This window comes from Gobio gobio (genome assembly GCF_949357685.1).
Source record: "Gobio gobio genome assembly, chromosome: 10".
In the NCBI taxonomy this organism is placed as follows: domain Eukaryota; kingdom Metazoa; phylum Chordata; class Actinopteri; order Cypriniformes; family Gobionidae; genus Gobio; species Gobio gobio.
The window spans coordinates 29,667,392-29,684,388 of NC_137116.1; the positions used below are offsets into that span (position 1 = coordinate 29,667,392).

The 16,997-nt window shown below is 37.4% G+C and overlaps 1 protein-coding gene across 1 annotated transcript; it reads right to left on the reverse strand.

Moving 5' to 3' along the window:
* Positions 1-99: 99 nt before the first annotated feature.
* LOC307132711 (uncharacterized protein) lies at positions 100-16,519 on the reverse strand. The gene is made up of 5 exons (XM_079827218.1): positions 16,303-16,519; positions 11,412-11,460; positions 11,263-11,331; positions 5,706-5,790; positions 100-1,235 (listed from the first exon to the last, which is right to left on the reverse strand). Exons 1-5 carry the CDS (start codon positions 16,369-16,371, stop codon positions 1,169-1,171), a joined length of 339 nt encoding a protein of 112 aa, XP_079683344.1. The 5' UTR covers positions 16,372-16,519; the 3' UTR covers positions 100-1,168.
* Positions 16,520-16,997: the final 478 nt, after the last annotated feature.

The following is a 16,997-nucleotide window of genomic DNA, read 5'->3' on the forward strand; positions in this document are numbered from 1 at the left end:
GTCCATAAAAATATTTTTGGTGTAGGCCTACGTTTATAGAGTAATTTACAATGGCTTTGAACGCGGCTCAACCAATCAGAATCAAGGACCAGAACTATCCGTTTTATAAATGATTTTAATGCGAGTCATCATATATCAAAAGTTCACATTTACAGGCACATATCAATCATAACATTCTAAACATTTGCGCGGTGGAAAAAGTTGTTTTATACAGCCACACTACAGAGTAGCCTACTCATACTGCATCGACTAGAAGGAATTTAACACATTCTAATCCAACATAAAAGGATATCCAACCTTAACAATGAAAACCATTAGAATTAATGACAAAAAAATAAAATACATAACAGGTAGCCTAATAGCTACGGCAATTGCGCAAAGCACCTGCCATAAAAATGTGCAATCTGCAACTTATGTTCACACATACACAATCGCACGTACCCAAAGACTTTAACCCAGAAATGCGCCGTTCTCTGGCCAATACAGCTGCATAAGGGAAATCTCTCTCACACACACGCACTCATTCACTGGTGCAGAGTTCACTGAAGTCAAAGGGGATATTTGGAGGAAAACAAGGGCCTCTCTTAATATGTATTATATCTTCCAAGTATTAATTAGCATAGCGCTATCAGCAATAAAATAAACGTCCCAAACACACAAGTCTATAAAGATAAACCTGTAAAGACTTCAAGGGATATAGGCTACAGTGATTTCCTTGTTTTATCAAGTGAAAAAACACAGAGCCCTCTGCCATCTTGTGGACATTTGTGGTGTTGTGCAGTAGTATCGCTACATCTACATTAGGGCAACTCTGGAATACTCAAACTATTCATACGTAGCTCAAGACAAGAGCACATATGAGCTTGTTATTTTCTATATACATAATTATTCAGTTGAATGACTAAATTCCACTTTAAGACTGGATAATATCTGGTGATCAGACAAGCAGACTGATGAAGAACCTGATAGATGACTTATGAAAGACAGCAGACATTGATCTGTTGATGACCATGTAGAACTGTAAAACAGAAGCATCTACTTCCCTCAAAATATTCCCTCAAATAGTTAAGACCTAAACACTGTTCATGAGGGTGGCGATGCAGAGCAGGAGAAGATCTGACCTAAAATCAGTAACTCCGAATACTCTGGTAGACGTCCCGTCTAGGGGTCAGCACATAAGAGACCGCTGTTCACGAGCCTTCAAACTTGTTCTTTTCTTCCTCCTAACAGAGACACTGAGACAAAATAAAAATGTGTTATTAAAATTATATGTGTTTTTTTGTATTTACAGTGGATCGGAAATTGCTTTTGCTTTACTTTTTTGACTAAATTGGTTTACTAAATTGAATGAAAAGTTGATGAACTGAAAAATTATGAATTTCAAGATGTCATAAACCCCCCCCCCCCCCTTTTTTTATGAGAATACAGTTTTTGAATGAATGTCACATTAATTTAATGTTAAATCGTTTATTAATTTTACTTTTTAACCCCACAAACTGCAGCACAAAATGAAACGAAACAAAATGTAAAACAAAGTCCAACAAAAAAGGCAACAAAACACAGCATTACACTTGCACCTTGTGAAAGGTTTGTTTGGTTCAAACCTTTTCGGTTGGGGTACTTTTGGATCCCCCCCCAAAAAAACGAAAAAAAAATTCAACAGAACACAGCATTGCACTTGCATCTTGTGAAGGGTTCTTTTGGTTAATACCTTTTAGGTTGCAAAAAAATCCAAACAATATGTAAAACAAAAAAGTAAAATGCTAAACAAAACAAAAATGCAGCATTGCACTTGCACCTTGTGAAAGGTTTGTTTGGTTTCATATCTTTTCCATTGGGGTACTTTTGGACCCCACAATATGCAAAACAAAAAAAACGACAACAAAACAAATCCAAACAAAAAAGTGCACAGCATTGCACTTACACCTTGAGAAGGGTTCTTTTGGTTCATACCTTTCGTTTGCAAAAAAAAAATGCAAACAATATGCAAAACAAAACTAAAAAGTAAAATGCTAAACAAAATGTTAAACAAAAAACTCAGCATTGCACTTGCACCTTATGAAAGATTTGCAAAATCTTGAGGACTTGAGGTACTTTTGGACCCCACAATATGCAAAACAAAATAAAGAAACAAAATAAAATTCTAAACTAACAGCAACAAAACACAGCCTTACACTTGCAACTTGTGAAAGGTTTGTTTGGTTCGTACCTTTTCGGTTAAAAAAAATATGCAAACAATATGCAAAACAAAAAAGTAAAATGCTAAACAAAAATCAACAAAACAGCATTGCACTTGCACCTTGTGAAGGGTTCTTTTGGTTCATACCTTTTCGGTTGCAAACAATATGTAAAACAAAAAAGTAAAATGCTAAACAAAACAAAACAAAAATGCAGCATTGCACTTGCACCTTGTGAAAGGTTTGTTTGGTTCATACCTTTTCGGTTGGGGTACTTTTGGACCCCACAATATGCAAAACAAAATAAAAACAACAACAAAACAAATCCAAACAAAAAAGTGAAATTCTAAACAAAATGCAACAAACATAGCATTGCACTTGCACCTTGGGAAGGGTTCTTTTGGTTTATATCTTTCGGTTGCAAAAAAAATGCTAACAATATGCAAAACAAAACTAAAAAGTAAAAATTCTAAACAAAATGTTAAACAAAAAAATGCAGCTTGGCACTTGCACCTTGTGAAAGATTTGTTTGGTTTCATACCTTTTCCGTTTGGGAACTTTTGGACCCCACAATATGCAAAACAAAATAAAATTCTAAACAAAATGCAATAAACACAGCATTGCACTTGCACCTGCACCTTGGGAAGGGTTCTTTTGGTTCATATCTTTCGGTTGCAAAAAAAATGCTAACAATATGCAAAACAAAACAAAAAAGTAAAATGCTAAACAAAACAAAACAAAAACGCAGCATTGCACTTGCACCTTGTGAAAGGTTTGTTTGGTTCATACCTTTTCGGTTGGGGTACTTTTGGACCCCACAATATGCAAAACAAAATAAAAAACAACAACAACAACAACCAAACAAAAATCCAAACAAAAAAAGTGAAATTCTAAACAAAATGCAACAAACACAGCATTGCACTTACACCTTGTGAAGGGTTCTTTTGGTTCATACCTTTCGGTTGCAAAAAAAAAAGGAAACAATATGCAAAACAAAACTAAAAAATAAATTGCTAAACAAAATGTAAAACTAAACAAAAAACGCAGCATTGCAATTGCAACTGGTGAAGGGTTTGTTTGGTTTCATACCTTTTCCATCGGGGTACTTTTGGACCCCACAGTATGCAAAACAAAATAAAGAAACAAAATAAAATGCTAAACAAAATGCAACAAAACACACCATTACACTTGCACCTTCTGAAAGGTTTGTTTGGTTCATACCTTTTCGGTTGGGGTACTTTTGGACCCCACAATATAAAAAATAAAATAAATAAATAAAATTCAACAAAACACAGCATTGCACTTGCAACTTGTGAAGGGTTTGTTTGGTTCATACCTTTTCGGTTGCAAAAAAAATGCAAACAATATGCAAAACAAAACAAGTTAAATGCTAAACAAAACAAAACAAAAACGCAGCATTGCACTTGCACCTTGTGAAAGGTTTGTTTGGTTCATACACCTTTTCGGTTGGTTTACTTTGGGACACCACAAAATGCAGAAAAAACTAAAACTTTAAATGCTAAACAAAATGTTACGAAATGCAGCATTGCACTTCCACTTTGTGAAATGTTTGTTTGGTTCATACCTTTTCGGGTGGGGTACTTTTGGACCCCACAATGTGCAAAACAAAATAAAGAAACAAAATAAAATGCTAAACAAAATGCTACGAAATGCAGCATTGCACTTGCACTTTCTGAAATGTTTGTTTGGTTCATACCTTTTCGGTTGGGTACTTTTGAACCCCACAATATGCAAAACAAAATAAAAAACAACAACAACAACAAAACAAAAATCCAAACAAAAAAGTGAAATTCTAAACAAAATGCAACAAACACAGCATTGCACTTACACCTTCTGAAAGGTTTGTTTGGTTCATACCTTTTCGGTTGGGGTACTTTTGGACCCCACAATATAAAAAATAAAATAAATAAATAAAATTCAACAAAACACAGCATTGCACTTGCAACTTGTGAAGGGTTTGTTTGGTTCATACCTTTTCGGTTGCAAAAAAAATGCAAACAATATGCAAAACAAAACAAGTTAAATGCTAAACAAAACAAAACAAAAACGCAGCATTGCACTTGCACCTTGTGAAAGGTTTGTTTGGTTCATACACCTTTTCGGTTGGTTTACTTTGGGACACCACAAAATGCAGAAAAAACTAAAACTTTAAATGCTAAACAAAATGTTACGAAATGCAGCATTGCACTTCCACTTTGTGAAATGTTTGTTTGGTTCATACCTTTTCGGTTGGGGTACTTTTGGACCCCACAATGTGCAAAACAAAATAAAGAAACAAAATAAAATGCTAAACAAAATGCTACGAAATGCAGCATTGCACTTGCACTTTCTGAAATGTTTGTTTGGTTCATACCTTTTCGGTTGGGTACTTTTGAACCCCACAATATGCAAAACAAAATAAAAAACAACAACAACAACAAAACAAAAATCCAAACAAAAAAGTGAAATTCTAAACAAAATGCAACAAACACAGCATTGCACTTACACCTTGTGAAGGGTTCTTTTGGTTGCAAAAAAATGCAAACAATATGTAAAACAAAACTAAAAAGTAAAATGCTAAACAAAATGTAAAACTAAACAAAAAACACAGCATTGCAATTGCAACTGGTGAAGGGTTTGTTTGGTTTCATACCTTTTCCATTGGGGTACTTTTGGACCCCACAGTATGCAAAACAAAATAAAGAAACAAAATAAAATGCTAAACAAAATGCAACAAAACACAGCATTACACTTGCACCTTGTGAAAGGTTTGTTTGGTTCATACCTTTTCGGTTGGGGTACTTTTGGACCCCACAATATAAAAAATAAAATAATAAATAAAATTCAACAAAACACAGCATTGCACTTGCAACTTGTGAAGGGTTTGTTTGGTTCATACCTTTTCGGTTGCAAAAAAAAGGCAAACAATATGCAAAACAAAACAAGTTAAATGCTAAACAAAACAAAAACGCAGCATTGCACTTGCACCTTGTGAAAGGTTTGTTTGGTTCATACACCTTTTCGGTTGGTTTACTTTGGGACACCACAAAATGCAGAAAAAAATAAAACTTTAAATGCTAAACAAAATGTTACGAAATGCAGCATTGCACCTCCACTTTGTGAAATGTTTGTTTGGTTCATACCTTTTCGGTTGGGGTACTTTTGGACCCCACAATGTGCAAAACGAAATAAAGAAACAAAATAAAATGCTAAACAAAATGCTACGAAATGCAGCATTGCACTTGCACTTTCTGAAATGTTTGTTTAGTTCATACCTTTTCGTTTGGGGTACTTTTGAACCCCACAATATGCAAAGCAAAATAAAGAAACAAAATAAAATGCTGAACAAAATGCAACAAAACAAAAAAAATAAGTAAAATTCTAAACAAAACACAGCATTGCACTTGCAACTTGTAAAGGGTTTGTTTGGTTCATACTTTGAGTGCAAAACAATATGCAAAACAAAACAAAAAGTGTCAAATGCTAAACAAAAACACAACAAAACAGCATTGCTTGTCTGGTTCATACCTTTTCGGTTGCGTAACCATGCATTTCCAAAGAACAGCATAGAGGGCTAACAGAAAGCCTATGAACACTGCTGCAGCGATCGCACCTGCAAACACACCAAACACCTGTTAAACCGCTGTCTGTAGTCTTGAAAACATTAGTCTTGAAAACATTTGTCTGAAGAGGCATATAATCTTCTGCACAGAGACGAGATAACACTGATATAGAGCATGACAGAATGAGAGGCCGCAGTCTCACTGTCTGCAATCCAAAATCACCTGTCATTCTAGTGAAAAATGCAACTTGGACACATTGGTACTGTTATTAAACATCTCCATATCATATAATCAGTTTATAAAACATCACAGCTGCTTTATACTGATCTTAGGCATGTAACAGGTCAAATGTCTCATTAAATTGTAAAGAACAGTCAATTAGTTTTCATTAGTGTTTTTCATTCCAGAATCAAGACATAAACACTGTGTTTAAAGAGATATATGCTCTAATGAAGAAGGGGGGGGGAGGAAAATTCCAGTGATGACATGGAAACCTGTTTGAGCCTGTGAGAAACTGAAAAGGAAAATCAGCCTTGAGCAATGATTTAACACTCCATATTCACTTTTTCTTCCACACACTTATTTTTAAATTTGGGGGAAAAAAAAATTATACATAAGAGGTGTAACGATACACCAATGCCACTGTTCGGTTCATATCATGTTTTTGGAGCCACGGTTTGGTTCTGTTTGCTGTGGAGTCATGGTTCATGGCAGGGCAACAGCAATAATAACACTAGATTCACTTTTAACTTAATAACAACAGCAATAATTTAGCTTATTGACTTTATATTTTTTAACTTTATACATTGGCTTCATGTTTTCTTTAGAGCAGTTAGCATACCCGACTAGTCAGAAATAATCTACTTTTTTTTACCATTAAACATGTTTGAAAAAAACAAGCACATTTATTTAATAAAACATTATGACACACAATTTTCCACTTAAGCCTACTTAACAAACACATAAATTGTATGAATATGACTAATACTGATGATAGTTAAAGCTATTAAATAGCAGTTTTTGTTAATACAATAAAGTCCACCACACTAATTTAAAAATAAACAAAATAAAGTGAAAATAAAGTGGCATTTTGGGATAATAGAAACAACAGTTACCATGGCGAATACACAATAGCCTCCATCAAAAACTGTTAATTAAACATGAAAACTGCTCCTGATTATCAGAATGAACATCATACCTGCATGCAAATCCTTCCCAGCTAACACACGTTGAACCAGTTACGTGATTTATTAGTACTTTGCTTTTATTTAATGACTTACGAATTTACATCCTAACGTTGCATGCTCAGTTTCTCTTGAGCTTTAAACGGTCCATGGCCTGAAATTTTCATTTTATGAGGTTTTTTAACATTAATATGAGTTCCCCTAGCCTGTATATGGTCCACAAGTGGCTAGAAATTTTGATAGGTGTAAACCGAGTTCTGAGTGTCCTGCTCTGCCTTTGAGAAAATGAGAGCTCAGACGAGCCGATCTGGAATCTTCCTTGTATGTCGTCATACGTTATACAGTGGTTACCTCCCCTTCCTCTGTTTTGCCCGCCCAGAGAATTTGGAGAAAATGGATTCGGTTTATCAGTCGCGATGTCAGCACAGGCTTTACAAACAGACTTTTACCATATGGATTCGACAGCACCGCCACAAACAGTGAGTAACAGTGTTCATTAATGCCCGATCTGTGATCAGTGATTTCTGATGTGTAGCTAATCATTCAAGTTCACACAGACTTTCTTTATAAATCATTTAATACTGTCAGTCCCGCCGCTGGCCATCTTGATGCCCTAAGCGTAATGCATCAGTGAATCAAGCCAGTGACTAAAACGATCAACTTCACATGGTTTCTCTTAGTAGCATGAAACAAATTTAAATTTTGATTAGCGATCAAAGAACACTCTCTTTATAATGTTCGGAGCTGTCAAATCACACGTTGCGAGTGTATCTGCACACTTATCCAAACTCCCGTTATAATGAATGACGCTGTTATGCTGCACAACAAAGCTCTTACTGTATTCCTGTCGATTTCCTGTTTGCTGTTAGTTGTCGTGAAAGCATTTTGTGAGAGAAAACACGCTGCAATGACAGGATCACTGCATTCACGTGATCTACAGACTGTCTGTGTACTCAATGCTCATCACTACAGCTTTTCATGTGATGAGAAAAGATCTAAAAATAATGCTATAATCAACACTTTGAAGATTCGTTCATCTCGACAGCGGTGATGGTAAAAAATCGTAGTAAAACTATCTCTCTCTGGCCCACATAATCTAATACTCATTTCAAATGCAAAGATGTCAGCCAATCACAACAGTGGGCGTTTTCACTGAAGTCTCAACACGCCCCTTCAAACAGAGCATTCAAGCCAGAGGGCTAATATCAGTATAGAAAAAAATGCTTTTATTTCTAAATTATGAAATTTTTTGATGTAAAAACCATACTAACAATATAAGTACACCTCAGGAAACATTATAAAATAATAAAAAAAATCCAAGCCATGAGACCTTTAAATATGAAGTGATATACAGTGTGCACTGCTGCATGCGCGTGTTTAACTAAAGAGTGACTACGAGCACAGTATAACGGCTGACAGGACAGGAAAGCAGGTGAGAGAGCTTTTTTTAATTTCGTAACAAGCTACAAAAATGATGATGTTGCTGGGAGCATTTTGCCTACCTGGCTAAATAGGGAAACTGTCTCTCTTTGTCCTTCGACTATTCAGCTTGAGCAATCACCCAAGTCAAGTGACATGCACTTGGAAGACAAAAGTTAGTGTTTAGTAAATAATATTATTAATATAATATTTAGTCAAAATACAGCTCTTATTGGTTGTTAAAAGTGTACTAATTTCCATTTAACACTAGAACCACCAGAGGTCGATGTATACCTAAAACCGCCAGCGGGTAAAATTTACCCATGCAACATGAGAGTATCGTGGTTCGAACCGTGGGTGGTGTATCGCGGCTTTTCTGTTCAGTTTGAATATCGTTACACCCCTAATATAAATATATATTATACATACACTCACCTAGAGGATTATTAGGAACATCATACTAATACTGTGTTTGACCCCCTTTCGCCTTCAGAACTGCCCCTACGTGCCATTGATTCAACAAGGTGCTGAAAGCATTCTTTAGAAATGTTGGCCCATATTAATAGGATAGCATCTTGCAGTTGATGCAGATTTGTGGGATGCACATCCAGGGCACGAAGCTCCCGTTCCACCACATCTCAAAGATGCTCTATTGAGTTGAGATCTGGTGACTGTGGGGGCCATTTTAGTACAGTGAACTCATTGTCATGTTCAAGAAACCAACTTGAAATGATTCGAGCTTTGTGACATGGTGCATTATCCTGCTGGAAGTAGCCATCAGAGGATGGGTACATGGTGGTCATAAAGGGATGGACATGGTCAGAAACAATGCTCAGGTAGGCCGTGGCATTTAAACGATGCCCAATTGGCACTAAGGGGCCTAAAGTGTGCCAAGAAAACATCCCCCACACCATTACACCACCACCACCAACCTGCACAGTGGTAACAAGGCATGATGGATCCATGTTCTCATTCTGTTTACGCCAAATTCTGACTCTACCATCTGAATGTTTCAACAGAAATCGAGACTCATCAGACCAGGCAACATTTTTCCAGTCTTCAACTGTCCAATTTTGGTGAGCTCGTGCAAATTGTAGCTTCTTTTCCTATTTGTAGTAGAGATGAGTGGTACCCGGTGGGGTCTTCTGCTGTTGTTGCCCATCCGCCTCAAGGTTGTGCGTGTTGTGGCTTCACAAATGCTTTGCTGCATACCTCGGTTGTAACGAGTGGTTATTTCAGTCAAAGTTGCTCTTCTATCAGCTTGAATCAGTCGGCCCATTCTCCTCTGACCTCTAGCATTAACAAGGCATTTTCGCCCACAGGACTGCCGCATACTGGGTGTTTTTCCCTTTTCACACCATTCTTTGTAAACCCTAGAAATGGTTGTGCGTGAAAATCCCAGTAACTGAGCAGATTGTGAAATACTCAGACCGGCCCGTCTGGCCCCAACAACCATGCCACGCTCAAAATTGCTTAAATCACCTTACTTTCCCATTCTGACATTCAGTTTGGAGTTCAGGAGATTGTCTTGACCAGGACCACACCCCTAAATGCATTGAAGCAACTGCCATGTGATTGGTTGATTAGATAATTGCATTAATGAGAAATTGAACAGGTGTTCCTAATAATCCTTTAGGTGAGTGTATGTATATATATATATAAACCCTAACCCTAATATACTCTGCTAGGACACCTGAACTAACTTAATTTATGTGCTGTATATTACACCAGCCCCACTGACACCAGCTGGTAAACAGAAAACTCAAATCATATTAGTTCTGAGAAAAGTTCTAGCAACATTTTAGTTGGTTTAATCTAATGTAATGCAATGAATATAGAAATGTTTAAGTCTGACTAAGAAGTCCAAATACTTTTTGGGACAACCTATGTATGAATAATATTTTCATAAACATCTTGCAAACAAATGAGGTTATATCCTCGTTTCAAATTATCAGCTTAGCCTCTGACACTCTGCCCTTGTCCAAAAATTCCACGTGTTTAATAATGATTCAGCGGCATCAACCCACACAAACACACAGTGTTTTCATGTTTTATGGGGACTTTCCATGGACATAATGATTTTTATACTGTACAAACTGTACCCATCACACAAAACCATAGCATTTTTACATTTTCAAATATCATTCCTTAGTATGATTTATAAGCTGCTTTCATCATGGGGACCAACAAATGTCCACATGGACATGGATTTTGGATATTGCCATCTTTCTGAGGACATTTTTTCCCCATAATGTAGGGCTTACCAGGCCACACACACCCTTAATTTTCCCTAGAACTGCTGTGTATACACAGTATGGTGGTTTTAGAGAATTCATTGAGTTTGATATTTCTACACATAAACTAACCCCTTGTTGTATCTTCCAGGCAAAAGGTCATACAAGTTGTGAAATCAAATGATTAATTTTCACACTTGAATTTCTTCTCGGAACATGAAGTGAAAAACAAAAACCGTCATCCATAGGAAAAAGAGCACTTACAAAGGAGAGGTCACAGATAAATCATGTTCTCAAAGGTTTTGTTTTGACAGGACTTGTTTTGGAGGTATATGCCATATGATAGTCGCACACAAAACAGTTTTAAGTCATAAAAAAAAACCTCCAGACAGTTTGGTCAGTTTAGTGATTAATGTCTGATTGATAAAAAAAGACATGACAAAATGTATAAATGTACTTATTTAGTAAACAAATAGATAATGAACAAGGAAGGACTGATGAAAAACGATCAAAGACTGACTGAATGAGAGTGAGGGAGGGAGACAACAGCAATAAAATAGGAAGGGCAGGTCAGAAGTATTAATAAAAAAACTGACTCCAAAACATTTGAATGGTAGTGTGGCTGAAAAGGTGGTCACTTTTGCACTCTATTGTGGCCAAAGGAAATCAGAGAGTGAAACTGTACCTGGTATGATTCCACTCTCTCTGTTCATGGGGGTCTCAGCGAGAGGGGGTGGTCTGGCAGTTACTGAGCCTGCAGAGACAATGAAGATTATGTGAAAGCATGAATGTAGACGTCATTAGCATAATGTAATTAACTGTTTAATGCATTACCATTTCTATCAGAGATGGAGGGGAGCCATGAAGACACCGGTGAAACTATCTGGAGAGAGAAAACAACAGGCTATTCAGTGAGATAATAATGGGTGGGACTTGATTTTACCTTTCAAGAATTAACTGAATGGGAAAAGTGGGTGTTAAATACCGTAATAGAGGTGGCGAGGGAGGGGTTAAATAAATAAGCATAAGGTGACAGGGTGCAACATCACACCAGAGCAAGTTTTCAGATACAGATGTCATTGTCGATATTACTTACTCACTCAAGCAGCCTATATTTCTCAGCCATGATTCCTTTATTCTGTAAGAGGAAGTGTCTGATAATGGAGAAAAAGCGGCAAGTATAATCATGTGATTCCAAAATGGCAGCTCCCATGAGTGGGGACCTGCCCCATCATGTAGAATAAAACTGCTTTTTCTAGGCCACTGATATGGTTGGAGTATCCATCAAATACAAGTGTACATCATTTTAAACATTTGTCAAAAGTAACTACAGAGCCTATCCATTCACTGATATGTTAGCATGAAAAAGAAGTTACGATAGTCTTTTCTTCCCTATTGCAAAGTATCCGAGTAGGGCTACGTCTACATCATAGACTTTAAAAAAATATGGACGACGCACATTCACTCTCTTCCATTATAGAAAGCTGCCAATGTCCCAAAATGGCTGCATTATCAAGGCCCCGCCCACACTCCCGCAGAATAAGTTAGTACAGTTTACTGCAGAACAACTTATGTCGGAATGAATTAAACAGTTATGGAAATCTCAAGCTCCAATCTTCTCTCGAAAATACCGAAAAAAAAGTATGTTGGTGCCTCAGTGACTACTTCACTCAGAAAAGCTGTCAATCTCAGCTGTCAATCATGACGTTGTTTTTATAGCATCAAATAACTAACTAAAACCAAACGTATTTTAAAAAATTACCATTTGAACTTAAATCAGCATGATAAAAACTACCTAAAACAGAAACTAACTTTGGAATAAAAAAAAAAAGTGTATTAATTAATTAAATTTCTCTCACATCCCATTCAATTACATGGAGAGGTTGGGGATTATGAGCTATACTGAGACCAACCACCTGGGGGCGATCAAAATGCTTTGGCTTCACTTTTCAGGACTTGTGCGGCACACTTGGGCTGCGTCCGAAAGCCTAGACAGCTGACTCGATGCCTCGCTGCCTTATCAGACAATGGCTTGTATTAGTTTCTAATACAAGCCATTTCTACTTATCAGAGAATGGAATGCACAGGATTGTGGGATATCAAAGGCAGCGAAGAATATAAATATACTGCCTTCAAAAGTTGATCAGATGAAGGTATCTCAGGAGACAGGAAGTGAAGCTAACATTAGATTCGGACGTGCCTTGATGCCTTCCTGCCTTAATGTGTCCTCCGAAGACAGCATTTTGCAGGTTTCGGAGGCAGCCTTGGTCTGCATTAAAGGGATACTTCACCGATTAGCATTAAGCTTTGTATCAGTAGAAACCCGGTAGCATATTCAAATGACCATGCTTCCCATGTCCCCCTGAGACGAGAGATTTCTGTATTTTGTGTCTGGAAAAACTCAGATGACGCAAAAATTGTCATTTAGCGTCATCGGAGGCTTTTTTGGCCAAAGGCTAGAGACTACAGCCAGTATAGGAACTAGTTCTGCATGTTTTCAACCCGCCCATAGGGGGTGGGATCTCACTCACAGAATGTACAAATAGTGTCAGCCATCGTTTTTTTTTTAAGCTAACAGACTCATGGTCTGTGGAGAATATGGATGTGACGGTGAGGACATTTTCCTACCGGTTAATCGACCGCTAAAACCGGTATCACCGGCGGGGGCTTTTCAAATTGCCATTTTAAACCGAAAGTAAAATGCGCACGGCCACTCCTCAGGTCCACAACACACCCTGCTGGAGCTCAGCTCCGTCTCCTTCAGCACGAAATATTGTTATCAGACTTTAATTATTGTTCGTCTCCTGACAAATACAGGCTACATGGAATTATCAGACATCATAATGCATTAATCGCTGCGTTCTCGGTTCACAGCCATCAAGGAAAAACCGTCACAGTGAGTTCCCATGGAAATCCCAAAACGGCTAGAGCAGCGGTCGGGAACCTATGGCTCGCCTGGTCTCTCACACTTTACCAACATTTCTAACATTTACTAACATGATCGATAAAAAGATTAGACACACACATCAACAGAGATCTGTTCTCTGCAGAAAAAAGCAACCAATTACAATTCCCTTGTTGTCATTAGGCCTACCACTGTTGACATTTTATTTTTAAAAAAAAATGCTTTTTAATAATAATTTTATATACATTTTTACTGTGGCTCTTTTGGAAAAATGCATTTACCAAAAATTAAAAAAAAAATGGCTCTTTGGTCAAAAAAAGTTCCCAACCCTTTTCAGGGACAGACGAAAAAAAAAAAAAAAAAAAAGTCAAAGCTCATCTTTAGGGGGGTATTGTCAAATAATCTACCGCCCACTGACTTGGTTTTGAAAGCTATTTATTATAAATTTTTTGGCCTTCAAACTTATTAAAAATGCACATGTGTAGATCAGAGAAACCAAAATGCTCCCGGGGGAACATTACCCCAAACCACCCTAACTACCTCAAATTTGGGACCTCACTGATTTTAAAAACCCTGCCTATGGCCCTAAGTGAACTGTAAAGTATTTATCTTTGTTTGAATAACTACTCAACCCTACCTTACACATTAATACTGTAAAAAGAGCCCCTTTGGTGTAAATTGCGATTTTGAATGACCATTCACTGTAAATAAGGGCTCCCCCTCCCAACAAAAGCCAATTTAACCACTGTTCATAACGGAGCGGTGCGGAGCAAAGCGAGTGTTTTCAATGAATTCCTATGAAAGTTAAGCTTCCATAGGCATGAACTGAAAACGCGGCAGACTGGACATGGCGGTTTTATTGGTGTTGTCACGGTGAATGACTGTGCGGCTGTGAATAAATGACAGTGCAGCCGTGACTGTGCGGCCGTGTTCATTTTAGTTTTGGTTTAGAATTAGTGCCAATTCGGGGGCATGTTGCTTGAATTGTGGGTTCATTAGCCTATTATTCTTAATGAAAAACACAACAACAAAACGGTACCATGACAAACTCCCTCAAATAGGCGCTTTTACATTTCGCTTTGAAACCAAATCTTCTGCGATCATCTTGTCTGTGAGCTCTTCGCTCTCGTGATGAATGAAATCTGTGTTTGTGCTGTGACTCGCGTTCAGCTCACACTTTATTGAGCAGACACGTTCAGTTTTTAATTGTAGTGTCTGTTCTCTAACTGAACTAAATGATTTTATTACAATAAAAATTAAAACGACGGTGGGGGCGGGGCTGCGGTGGGCAAGTGATCTAACCGGTAGGTGTGGCTTGGGAGTGGCCTCATAGGGCAGCAAAGCAAATGCATTCTGGGAGTTGTCTTTCATCCACATGGGCCAAAAATACATTTTCTGGCTTTTCTCAGTCTAGAAGGCACCACCTTCTAAAATAATTTCACATTTCTACTACATAAATGACCCAATTTAAATACACATTCATCGTTCCAGCGGTGAAATATCCCTTTAATCCGAAAACGGCGTATTCGTTTCAAAACACTATCCGTCCCTATCCGTTTTCCAAAAGTTTCTCATCGACACTGAAACGTCGAAAAACACTCAATTGACCTTACTGCGCATTTCCAAAACCTCATAAAACTCGGAACAAGACAAAGTTCTCACGCAATTATTCTGGCAGGATCATTTTATTTAGCAAAATATCTCACAATTCACAGATGTGTCCAGGTCACACTCACTCACCATTATATCTTTGGTCTAAAACGCAACTGCTCTCACGTTTTTTTCTGCAGGACAGCAAATGCGAGTACATTTTCTGTGATATGAAGAGTGTGCAAAGTAACACATTTTAGCAACTGTGTGAAAGTGAATAGCATATAAGAGGCACAAAAGCAGTATAAACATGAACACACATCACATGACTAAACATACATCATTTTCAAATACCTTCTTTTTCACAGTCCCCACTACAACATTTTCAAATTTATCCACTTTGGAGAGCGTTTTCAAAAAGCTTTGTACACTGTTTCAGTGTGGACGTGTGGACTTAAGGCCAAAATGGAGAGAAAAAAGTATTCAAGCAAAAACATATTACTGTGGACAAGGCTTGAAATGGATTTTCAAATAAGAAAAAAATTAGGGCGGGACTTGATTTTGTCCATCAGGAATTGATTGGATAGTTGTCATTTGCCATTGCTGCAAGCTCATATGAGTGACAGGTTGTCCCACCCTTGTGCTGAAAAAAATGTCATCAGAGAAGAGATGTAAAGATTACGAGGGCATGTGAATAATAAAAAAAAAGATGTAGCCTACATAGACAAATTATTTATTATAAATACTGCAACATTCCATGAATAAATTAAAAAAGAACTGTCCATTTTGATTTCATGGTGACTTTAAAGGACAAAGAGAGAGGAGGGGGGCATGTCCCAGCACTGTTTAACAGAGATAAGAAACTATGCCATGACTGAAAGTTTCCAAAACATGCTGGAAGACAGGAAATGAGAGAGAGAGCGAGAGAGAGAGAGTGAGAGAGACTGCTTCCCAATAAGTAGTCTTGCTCCTCAAAACAATAGTTGATCTGTGTTTAAATGCAGTCATTGGTCTTGCAAAATGTAACTTATTTCACTGAATACTAACAAAAAAACACAAAATGCTATTCTGTAACACTGACCTATTTTGTATATTTGCAACAAAACAGTAGTTTCCTTAAAAAGATAATGTCTTTAAAAAGCTTTAAACAGGTGGAGCATTTATAACACATGTACTGCAAAAGAGAGTTTAGTATTGCATTGCATTCTTTGTCGACGCGTTTGTTTGTACCTGTGTGAGATTGTGGTCCTGTGGTTCTTCATGAAGAGAGCTGTTGTTGTTTCTCACCTCCGTCCACATGTTTCAGCGTGTTTGTGTGTGTCTTCCCGTGATCATCACGAGGTGCCCAGTGTGAAGCGAGCGAATGTCTGAGACTCAAACAATACAATGTAAAATCGCTCTTAGTTTGCTCTTAAAGTGGCCAGTGTACGTAAATCTGGTGGGCGGGGCAACAATCCGTCTCTACTGTTAAACTTATCTATAGACCTTATTCAGAGCAGCGCCATGACAGGTATGAAAGTGAAGCTGTGTGCCTGTGGACCTAACATATTTTGAATGGCATTCGCTGTAAAAAGCTGTTTAATCTCTTAGATCACAAGCAACAGCATTTTAGTGATCGTAGTGATCTTGGCTCACTTTCGAGGCTACAGTCATTCATTGAATAAAACTATTGTTGCTAAGAGGACCGATGGCCAATTGCATGCAGCAAAGTTTCAGAAGTGACATCTAAATATACATGCCACTCAGCAAGAGACAGAAATATCCTTCTAACCAGAATAGAGGTGTCGCATCTGTAGAGGACATTGATACATTTCTCTGACAACATACACAGTTTTAAGTCTGATATTCTTATGAGACATTCTTATGAAAATATTATTACACACCTTTTTCTTATGAAATATAAGACATTCTTATGAAAATATTAT

Coding starts and splice junctions, on each gene's coding strand:
- LOC307132711 (XM_079827218.1), bottom strand. CDS start 16,371: ATGTGGACGGAGGTGAGAAACAACAACAGCTCTCTTCATGAAGAACCA. Junction 5,791..11,262: donor AGAGAGTGGAATCATACCAG/GTACAGTTTCAC, acceptor GTGTGTTTGCAG/GTGCGATCGCTGCAGCAGTG. Junction 1,236..5,705: donor ATGGTTACGCAACCGAAAAG/GTATGAACCAGA, acceptor ATTTTGTCTCAG/TGTCTCTGTTAGGAGGAAGA.